At 44.1% G+C, this 11,461-nt stretch overlaps 2 protein-coding genes across 2 annotated transcripts in view; one reads left to right on the top strand and one right to left on the bottom strand.

Moving 5' to 3' along the window:
* Positions 1 to 235: 235 nt before the first annotated feature.
* On the top strand, positions 236 to 2,814 carry LOC123974874. The gene is made up of 4 exons (XM_046055852.1): positions 236 to 395; positions 484 to 534; positions 1,401 to 1,592; positions 1,873 to 2,814. The coding sequence occupies exons 1-4, from the start codon at positions 332 to 334 to the stop codon at positions 2,277 to 2,279; spliced, it is 714 nt and encodes a 237-aa protein (XP_045911808.1). The 5' UTR covers positions 236 to 331; the 3' UTR covers positions 2,280 to 2,814.
* A 3,349-nt stretch (positions 2,815 to 6,163) lies between these two features.
* Positions 6,164 to 11,461, bottom strand: part of pex10 (peroxisomal biogenesis factor 10) — a 12,558-nt gene continuing 7,260 nt past the window's right edge. Inside the window, exons 6-7 of the mRNA XM_046055850.1 lie at positions 8,766 to 8,901; positions 6,164 to 6,658 (exon numbers count right to left, since the gene is read on the bottom strand). Coding sequence (XP_045911806.1) covers positions 6,587 to 6,658; positions 8,766 to 8,901 — 208 coding nt within the window. The 3' untranslated portion in view covers positions 6,164 to 6,586. The remainder of the gene's footprint in view (positions 6,659 to 8,765; positions 8,902 to 11,461) is intronic.

Below are 11,461 nucleotides of genomic sequence, written 5' to 3' on the forward strand. Positions count from 1 at the left end.
GTTGGTGATTGGTTTTCTTTTTATGCTGTCATACTTCCACCCCTGCACTGGGATTATTGTTAGTATCAGTAGTGTTGGTATTGTAGTAATACTATGGTATTGACTCAACAGAGGAAAATCCTTGCTTACATGTTCCCCGCTGAGGTGTTGTAATGAATTTACTGTTGGCCAACAACCCAACCAGACTCTCAGTTGTTCTAACAGATTCAATAGATGACAGACGGTGAGACATCTGACTCTTTATTTGAGCTCATAAACAAGCCAGTGGCTCTCTTGCAGCGTGTCTTGCAGCGTGTTTACCTCCTTCTCTCCCACAGCCAACTGTGTCAGGATGTCAGGGAACCTCCTGGGGAACTGTTTATGTAGCTTGCTTGGCGCAGGTGTATTTATTGCAGGTAAATAATAGCATACAATAAGCCAAGAATTAAAAACAACTCGCTGTATTAACAGTGAATTTAAACTGTCTTCGTCTCCTCCTTTCAGGATGCACCATTCTCCTCATAACAGCCTTCCCAGTTGTGCAGATCGCTTTAGGTAAGTGAGCCTCTGACACCTCTTTTATTTTATTTTGGGAAAACCTTAATGTTAAAAGGCACCTTGAACTATATGTAAAGAGTGAAATGGTTAAAAGGTGGTTTTATATGTTTTGAACTCCTATCATGTTCAGGGGACAAAGTAGATTAACATCAGCTAAACTCTGTGAACCCATCTTTTATCTCTGAGAATGCTTTAATAGTTTTATTCTTTTACATGTTGCGGTGTAACTCTGTAGTTCACATCATGGTGAGAAGACTTAAAATGTTGTACATTTTGCTGTGACAAAACAAAAAAACCCTACATTTCACATTAGAGTTCACTGAAACTCAAGTGGTTACTGTAACAATATCTTATAAACCAAACTCTGAGCCTGTGCGTCATGCAGCAGGTCATCGCTGCCTCGTGTCGGCTTAAATTCACTTAAGAACACATTTTATTATCTTACATTTTTTAAATGATCCGTTGCTGTACATCAGGCAGAAAGCACCGCACACAAATTACAATTTAAAGAGAAATAAAACACAGTCAAGTCAAACAAACAAACATCACTTATAAAGAAAGAGATAGTTACATTTGTCAGTTACATGGAGTTATAACATGGTTTTAAATTCATTATATGGGACAAAGAAAGATCATGTTGATGTAGTACATCAACATGATCTTTCTTTAACAAAGAAACCTTTTATTCCCGGGTCAGTGAAAATCCTTGGAACCTGGTGAGAATTTAAAAATAAATCACATTTAATGTCGTTATGGCAGTTCAATGCTCAAGTTCAAGTACACTCGAGTTTAACTTTTGTCAAAGATAATGCACATGAATGGAAAATGAGTTTGTGTCAGCTTCCTGTGCTGTGTGTGAACAGGTGCAGCGTACATGTACGAGTGTCCAGCAGCACCAGTCATCCCAGTGTATGTGATGGTGTGTGGGATCATGGCCCTGCTGATGATGGGCCTGTTTGCTTTGTCAAAGCTCTGTCCAGAAGCACCGGGCAACAAGATCTGGAGTCTGTGGATCCTCAGCCTGGTCCTGTTCTTCCTCATCTGGTTCCTCTATGGTAAGTCGTCATCATCATCATCATCATCATTATCATCATCATCACCTTTATCATCATCATCATCATCATGATCATCACGGGGCTGTAAATGAAGAAGATGCTGCGTGTTCCTCATGTTTATATATTATGTTAATCTCAGTTTATTCTCATCAAGGTTAATATGTAAAATTAGCATGATTAATCAGTATTAGAGGACGTATTCAGGTCCTTTACTTTAGTAAAAGTACTAATACCACACTGTAAAAATACTCTGTAAAGTACTATGTCTTTCTATCTCCAGGCAGTTACCAGGTTTATTCTGTGTATCCACCCAGCTACGTCAAGGACACCATCGACCCAAACAGCTTCAATAGCAGCCTCTACACTCCCACTGCACCTGACAACAAGCCCGGCCTCACCACGGAGAACCAGAACCAGAGTATTCTCCACCAGACCGGTGGATCGATCAGTGTCAACCAGACTTTAAGGAAGCTGGTTGAAACATTGGCCTTCAGCAACATCAGCAGTCAAATACACAGAGAACGTCTGAACAATGCAGTGCCGTACTGTGACAGGACTGTGTACCTCTTTGCTTTCTGGACCACCACGCTGCTCTATGTGTTCACAGCAAATGCCCTGGGGATGATCATCTGTTTATACGGTGTCATGAAAATTACTGATAAGTTTATTAAACTCCTTGGTATGTGAACTGAGCTGCAGAGACGTTTAAACTGTCACTCTGTGGTGGGTTTGTAGAAAGGAGTTGGCTCAGTCTTCTTTTGGCTGAGTGAATAAATAAGTAAGCTTTGTAATGAAATGTTGGGACTTTGTCTGTAAATACAGTGTGAAGGTCACTCATAATTCTGAATAAGACCCAGTACAAAGCGCCTGTCATCTCTCCTCTTTTAATAATCCTGTTGTAACAACTACTTTAAAGATCTGTGATTCTCGAATGATGGGAAATGTATTAACAGGAGTTATAAAAGATTATTCTTGGTTATTTTCATATCTCTGTTTTCTATGATTTTAACAGCATAGAGAAAAACATCCTTTTCTTTGTATTATAAATACCCTGTGGTAAAGGAGACCCACTGTGAGATTTGATGTGATACCTGATGGGATAAGTTTCAGTTTGAGATGAATCCCTGCATTTAGCAGTTTGGAAACTATTTAACATTATTTAGTTGATTTTGTTAGTGCTCTTCAAAGTCTCCAATTTATATCTGAACAGAAAACCAAAAAAACTGTACAGTTATAGCAACATGTATTCTGTTTTGAATATAAATGTATTTATATTTAATAGTCATTGTGTTTTTATATGTGTTTATGTTCCTGGTCCCTTTCCTGTTCTGTAAATTGTATATTTTTTGTATGGCTTAATATAAATTGGGCTTTAATTTAGCTCCATCTAGTGGAAAACACATGGAATTGCAATAACAAACTGCAGTTTGCCGTTTCTAAGGAATGCTCTATGTGAACATTTTCTGTTTGAGCACTTAGGCTCAGTGTGTGAATGCAGATGTAGTGTAAAAGCGCTTTGAGTGGTCGAAAAGACTGGAAAGGTGCTATACAAATACAGAGCATTTACATGTTCTCATGTTAATGTTATTAATTAACATCTATATACATTATACCATGTGAAATGTATTTTATTAATAACAAATCAAAATTATTCTAATTGTATTAACGTGCCAGTAAATGTTAAATTTTTATATAGAGCTACGAGGCGAGCTCTCTTTTTTTGGAAATACAGAAACTTAAACATGTAAACTCCACAGATGAGTATCACTTACAATTTAACATCGTCATGAATTAAATCAAGGACATCTGCAGCCAGGGAATGGAACCCCCTGACTGGTACCAGCTGCTCTAACTGGAGAGTCTTCTGTAAGGAGCTCCATGTTGAGGGTGCACAATATGAAAAGGCAATTCTTCCTAATTTGGAAACAACCCAGGGGACTTTTAAAAACAGCACCTGCTGGACAATGTTTGTAATTACTGACCGCAAAGTTAAGGAGGCAACAAAGATGACTTAGTAATTTGCAGAGATGATACTGCATGCATGAACAACAGATCCCCACAGTTCCCCACAGTTAGTCACAGATGAAGATGCAGCTTGAACATGTTTCTTTCCAGCTTTGGAGGGGAAACTTACGGAAATAAAAAACAATATGTACACCAAAAGCTAACATATCATCCATCCACATACCAAGATAACATGTTCCCCTTTCAATGGCTGCCCTTCAGTGACATGAAAAAACAAACATCACATGTCTGTGTAGAGTTGTGTAATAATTTATTAACCATTTTATTTATTTCATTTTCATAAGTAGTAGGGTGTTATTTTTCAATTAGTTATTGTTGACAAATCCCACTTTTTCACCATCAACATGACAGAATATTTCAGTGCAGATGAAGAAATTTCCTGCAATAAATAAGAAAACAATCAGGCAGCGACCAGAAGAAATGGTAGTAAATGAAGACACCATAAGATCCAGCTCCCTTCAAAGAGCCATGATTCCCATTACTAGTTTTCTTGTGGCTATCTGGGAAGTCTGCATTGTGTATATATACATACATTATGTATATGATGCCTCTTAAATTTCTTCAAATGAATGCAATCACTAACAGTAACCATTGCAGATGCCACACAGCTCATTTACAGTTTAGCAGTATTTCACAGCCTGCGTTCTCTTTCTGTCCACTCAGTGAAGCTCTTTCTGCCGCTAACAACATCCATAGCTCTCTTTTGTTGCCTCCCAAAAGACATTGGTACATATTTTCAAATTAATACTCTTTTCAGGTTATAATTGAACATATTACCCAGCCAAGTGCCTAGCTGTTAATGATGAGGAGAGAGAAGAGGAGCAGCAGACATCCATCATCACAGTGTTTTCTAATATCTCAGGGATCAGCGCTAGCCCGGCAGCATCTGTTCCACTGTCAGCCATATTCTCCAAGGAGGGGGAAACCCGATTATCCGAAATGACAGAAGTCTAAGTGAACTGGCTGGTTGTCAACAGGAGAGAGAACGAGCCACCAGAGTGTGTTGGCACAAAATGTTTTGATGTAAACACTTTTGAGTGCTGGCAGTTGGTGTGGGCCGTCACAAAGCTAGAAAGCCATTAACATGTTGAGTTTTGCTGCTAATGTTCATTTGAGGAGCATCTGCTTGGTTTCATCAGGGCCTGTAGGGCGCGCTGACTTCCCAAACAGTACTTGTTTGACTTGACAAACTCTTCAAAGTCAAGTCAGTCAGTCAGTCAACTTCTGCGTCTCACAGGTGGTTCAGGATATAATGGTCTGTTTTATGGCATTGCAGTGTAGCTTTTGACATAGTTTCAACATACTGGAGTGTTTTGGACTCTGGTCTTGGAGGCCTTGGTGTCCATACCTCTGCACCCTAAGCCACACTCCACCCTTCAGGATATGCTTCCTCATGTACATACAGCCTGGAATATCAAGTGACCCAAGGAAGTAATCAAGAGAGAGCATCAATGCGAGTCAGACCACCCTCTTTCCCAACCCTCCTCCTGACCAGGGTATGACGTTGGAGAGTTGGATCTGGTGCTGCCCCCAGGAAAGTAAACGAATTCAGTGATACCTCCTAGTTAAGGTTTGGTATAGACTGTCTATACATCCATCCAACGCGAGGGGTTGCCCCGGGTCAACTTCCAGTCCTATGTGTCCAGAAAACTGATAAGGAAACTTCCTTATTAGATGCCTGATCTACTTTCACTGGCTTGCTTGCTAAAGAGAGGTTGCAGGACACATATCACAGTCTCTGTCACAAGCTTTGCACACCCAAACAACTACCACAATGTCAATGAAAAGCACTAACATCCAAAGCTGACCTGCAAAAGTTTTCATCAGCAGGGTTTGCTAATAAGATGCTTGCATTTGTATGATTAAAGCTTATGATGATTACCTGTCAAGGTTAAAATTTTGCCCAAGTGATGAAGGTGACAACTGGTTTATAGACTTCAGCCCAGAGCTAAATGTGGCGGCACAGCTTATCTTACTAGTTTCCTCACTGTCAAGAGAAATTACGACTTTTCATCCAGATACTACTTCACAGTCTATCAGTTAACATCCACAACCAGTGGTTGGAACATGTGTGCACACTTCACATCTTTCCCACTCCATATAACAAGCTTAGTTTCAGAGCCACATTTGAGGTTTATTTACAGCTAGCTTGGGGAGACCGTCTAGAGACAGAGACACATGGCACAGCAGCCTATTGTAAAGCTGTTGTGGTATGAGAAGTTTAAAAGCCCATGATTATAGACCCAGGCATTGTCATGACATCACCATGAATCACCAGAGAGAAGCATCAACAAATATTTGTTAAAACACACGTGTGGTGCCAAAATCTTGGAATTACAAGACACAACAGAACAACAGGAGCTGTTATGTAATGAGGATTTCAGGGAAGTGGACAAAGGTCTGCAGATATATGTGGAGCATGAGGTGGTCCAGCTCAGTCCTACGCAGGTTTGTAGATATCCTAAAGGAATTCAGCAGCTCCTTGTTAGTGTGGACACTTCTTGGAAGAGGAAGAGATGGTCTGATGCCCTGCCCATGGAGACACCTTGATTTACTATACTTTATTTAATGGTAATCTTCCATCATACAACAGACTCCTTTTCTACCAGGCCGTCAATGAACAATTATACGTACTTACACTGTAAGACAACTATACCTGAGATCTATTTTCATATTTAATTTTTTAAACAACCTAAAACACAAAACACATATTTGAATATTTCCCACAGTTTATTAGCATCTGGTTGGTTTTAATTAAATGGTAATATTTACACGTTTTGACTGATCCAACAACTTCCAACTGAATCCAACATTTAATTCTCAATCAACAACCTTTCCTCAACAACAACAGAAGAGGAATAAGAAAAGATGCTTGTGTACATCGGCACTAAGTTCCGTGTGACTGCTGGAGAACATTGTTCTGCCTGCAGGTCAACAACATCCTTACAGTCCAGCAGCAGCTTGCAGTATCAGGCTATGTAGTTCCTCAAGTACACCAGTCTGTGAGGTTGGAACTTCTCCCGACACAGGGGGCACTCCGCCTGTAAAAACACACGTGACAGATTGTTGCACAAAACGTATTGGTTTTTATTATAAATGAAAAATAAACAAATGCTGGGCTTTCACCTCATCAAGGTCTGGTAGAAGGGCTGTGCGATATGACAAATTCATATCCCGATACCGGTAATTTCATATCCCAATAACAATATATATCCCGATATAGAAATTATTTTGTAAATTCAAAGAAATATGACATTTCTGTAACTCAGCAGGTGTGGAAGAACGGACCCTGGTGAAGTTAGTTTCAAGTTGGATATTAGTTTTGGATATTAGTCAACATATTAGCTTTTAAGGCCCATTTATACTCCTGTGTAGGGTCTACGTGCGTACCTACGCCGTAGGCTACGCACGTAGCCATGCATTTATACTTGTGCGTAGGTCTGTCCGTCATTCTGCAATTACACCCCCAAACAATAGTCGACAGTAGTGCTACAGCGTCCACTGTGTTGACTTTTGCCGGCCGAGCAGGCTAACTTCCGGTTTAGCGCTCCGCTAATGTAAATGGGGGTAAAATTGTATATGTGCTGCTGGTGTAGCCTTTTCAAATGTTACCGACCGAATGGATCACATTCTGATAGCGAGTCATTTCGCTCGGGTTGAGACGATCAAATACATTGATTCACTGTGTTACAGCCGCCGTTTTGGCCGCTAGTAAATGTTACTTTAAAGCGCGAGGTACTTCTGGTCGGCTCGGAGGCATTGCGAGGCTACCCAGCCGACCAATCACAGAGCTTACGGTCCGCGTCAACTCGACGTGTAGTTACATTTTGAAGGAGGTGCACGTCAGGCGACAGCGTAGCCTCTGCGCAGCCCTATAGTCTACGCCGTCACCTACGCCGTCGATTTGACGCAGAAGTATAAATTGCACCTAAGTTGGACACTTGATAGATGTCGAATTCTAACTTCAACCTAACTTCATCATGGTGCAAAGCAGCGTTCCCTCACCAAAATATTGGCGACACAACGATAGAGCATAATTGTAAATGATAGACGTTTTTTTCCCTATTCTCATATCACTAGGGCTGTCGCGGTGAAGTAATTTCCCCCGCAGTAATATCTTGGGGTTCAACAGCACAGTATAAAGTATTATCACATTTTTCATTAATGAAGTAATTTGGTGCCATATAGAATTACTATTCTATATGGCACCAGAGTGTCTGTGGATCTCACCTCACTGCACAGCGAGCCGCCAACAGCAGCTTTATGGTTGGAGCAAGCTAGCTGCTGGGTCAACAACATACTGTTCATTTCTCTCGACTGTCCCTCAGTATCATAACATCGCCGAGCCTCCAAGATACATTACGCAATATGCTAACGCCAAGTTAGCTAACCTTTAAAATAAACAGTAAAACACGGCAACACGGCAACACTTACAGCTTCCAAGTTTGAAGTCAGGTCACGTACAGCCCATGGCGATCCGTCCTTGACCAGTAACTGAGCTTGTTACGCTTGTGGAACTTTTGAAGCACTAATTTATTAATTTAACACGCCTTGAAGTGTAAAGTATGAAGTTTGCGATTGTTGGGGTGCTTGCCATCATCCGCGGGAGGCTTGACTAATAGCGCAGTATTTAAATTTTGCGGTTATCGCGACAGCCCTATCTGGTAGGGTGAAAATATTTCCTGTTTAGTTAAGATAAATGTTTCTGCAGTTTCTACAGCATGTGGATTCTCGGTGCACTCCCAATATAATCTGTGTAAACGGGCAAGATTAACCTGCCAGAGGACCCTGGGCCCCCAAGTAATCAGTTTTCTACAGTGTTTTCTATGGTGGGATTCTGCCTGGTTTCAGATTTGCTCTGTGGTAATAAGATATAAAACTAATAGGTTTAAGAATATGCAAGAAAACCTATGCGAGCAAACACTAAATCTGACAGGAAAAGGTTTTTACTGTAATAAATCACAACAACATAAACTACTAAACCTTCTGCGTGGGTTGTAATAGAACTGGTTTGGGGGAATATTTAGTAGATGTAGACGGAAAGACAAACAAGCAACATCTCCAGATGATCCTGGTATTGTTAATGAATTCCCAACAATGAATTATGTGGTACAGTTTGGTGCAACAGATTCAAAAGAAGAGCCTGACCTTGGTGTTGCACCACTCTGTGATGCACTCCCAGCAGAAGAGGTGTCCACAGGGGGTGGAGGTGGAGTGTCTCCTATCCTCCAGGCATAGGATACAGCGGGCGGCTCTGGGGTCCGAGCTCCGTGTGCACTGAGGGCTGGAGACAGACAAAGGGATCAGCATTGAACTTGTGTTTTTCATGTTGGTCTTTACTACCAAAAGTCCAGCATGGTTCCTCTCCGGGAACCATCACCTTATCGTGGTGGAGAGGTTTGTGTGCCCCGGTGAACCTGGAGGCTGTGTTGTCGGGAGCTTAGTGCTCCTGGTAGGGTCTCCCAAGGCAAAGTGGTTCCAGGTGAGGGGCCAGACTGAGAATGGTTCACAAAGACCCTTGATGACAAATCAAGTAAGAGGAGGAGAGACCCTGCCCGGAGGAAGCCTGGGGCCCCTGTCTGGAGCCAGGCCCAGAGGGAGGGCTCATCGGCGAGCACCTGGTGGCCGGGTTTGCCACGGAGCCCGGCCGGGCTCAGCCCGAAGAAGCAACGTGGCACCCCCATCTCCATCCTTTGGACCCACCATCCATTGGAAGATCCGCAGGGCGACGAACCAGACCCGGGCGGTAGAGGCTGGCTCTGGGGACGTGGAACGTCACCTCTCTGTGGGGAAAGGAGCCGGAACTTGTGCGGGAGATGGAGCGCTACCAATTAGATCTGGTGGGGCTGACCTCCACGCACAGTCTCGGTTCTGGAACCGTACTCCTTGATAGGGGATGGACACTATTCTTCTCTGGAGTTGCTCAGGGTGTGAGGCGCAAGGCGGGTGTGGGGATACTCACAAGTCCCCGGCTGAGCACCGCTACGTTAGAGTTTACTCCGGTGAATGAGAGGGTTGCCTCCCTACGCTTTCGGGTACTGGGGGGGAAAACTCTGACAGTTATGCATATGCACCAAATAGCAGTTCAGAGTATTCGGCCTTCTTGGAGACCCTGAATGGAGTTCTGTATGGGGCTCCAGTAGGGGACTCCATAGTTCTGCATAGACTTCAACGCGCATGTGGGCAATGATGGAGATACCTGGAAAGGCGTGATTGGGAGGAACGGCCCCCCTGATCTGAACCCGAGTGGGTGTTTGTTGTTAGACTTCTGTGCTAGTCATGGATTGTCTATAACGAACACCATGTTCGAGCATAAGGATGCTCATAAGTGTACATGGTACCAGAGCACCCTAGGCCGAAGATCAATGATCGATTTTGTAATCGTTTCATCTGATTTGAGGCCGCATGTTTCGGACACTCGGGTGAAGAGAGGGGCAGAGCTGTCAACGGATCACCATCTGGTGGTGAGTTGGTTCAGGGGGTGGGGGAAGACTCTGGACAGACCTGGTAAGCCCAAACGCTTTTCTGGCATCCCTGTGGAGGTTGGGGACATTGAACAGGAGAGTGGGCAATGTTCAAAACCTCTATTGCTGAAGCTGCAGCGGAAAGCTGTGGTCTCAAGGTCTTAGGTGCCTCAAGGGGCGGTAACCCTCGAACACCGTGGTGGACACCGGTGGTCAGGGAAGCCGTCCGACTGAAGAAGGAGGCCTTCCAAGATTTGTTGTCTCGGAGGACTCCGGAGGCGGTTGCAAGGTACCGACGGGCCCGAAGGACTGCAGCCTCTGCTGTGGCAGATGGAAAGCAGCGGGTGTGGGAGAAGTTTGGAGAAGACATGGAGAAGGACTTTCGGTCAGCACCAAAGTGTTTCTGGAGAACTGTCCGCCATCTCAGGAGGGGGAAGCAGGGAACCGTCCAAAGCTGTGTACAGTAAGGATGGGACCCTGCTGACCTCAACTGGGGAGGTAATTGGGTGGTGGAAGGAACACTTTGAGGAACTCCTAAATCCGACTTGACACGCCCTCTTTAGTAGAGGCAGAGCTCGAGGCTGATGGGGGATTCTCGTCAATTTCCCTGGTGGAAGTAACTAAGGTAGTCAAACAACTCCACAGTGGCAAAGCCCCAGGGATTGATGAGATCCGCCCAGAAATGCTAAAAGCTTTGGGTGTGGAGGGGCTGTCTTGGATGACACGTCTCTTTAACATTGCGTGGAAGTCGGGTACAGTGCCCAAGGAGTGGCAGACTGGGGTGGTGATTCCCCTGTTCAAAAAGGGGGACCAGAGAGTGTGTGCCAATTACAGGGGTATCACACTTCTCAGCCTCCCCGGTAAAGTCTATTCCAGGGTGCTGGAACGGAGGGTTTGGCCGATTGTCGAACCTCAGATTGAAGAGGAACAATGCGGTTCTCGTCCCGGTCGTGGAACAACTGACAGCTCTTTACTCTCACAAGGATCCTGGAGTGGGCTTGGGAGTATGCCTATCCAGTCTACATGTGCTTTGTAGATCTGGAGAAGGCGTATGACCGGGTCCCCCGGGAGATACTGTGGGAGGTGCTGCGGGAGTATGGGGTGAGGGGGGCCCTTCTCAGGGCTATCCAATCCCTGTACATCCAAAGCGAGAGCTGTGTCCGAGTACTCGGCAGTAAGTCGGACTCTTTCCAGGTGAGGGTTGGCCTTCGCCAGGGCTGCGCTTTGTCACCTATCCTGTTTGTGATATTCATGGACAGGATATCGAGGCGTAGTCATGGCGAGGAGGGGCTGCGGTTCGGGGGGCTTGGGATCTCGTCACTGCTTTTTGCGGATGATGTGGTCCTGATGGCATCATCGGTCCGTGACCTTCAGCTCTCA

The sequence above is a fragment of the Micropterus dolomieu genome, linkage group LG08 (genome assembly GCF_021292245.1).
Source record: "Micropterus dolomieu isolate WLL.071019.BEF.003 ecotype Adirondacks linkage group LG08, ASM2129224v1, whole genome shotgun sequence".
Classification (NCBI taxonomy): Eukaryota; Metazoa; Chordata; class Actinopteri; order Centrarchiformes; family Centrarchidae; genus Micropterus; species Micropterus dolomieu.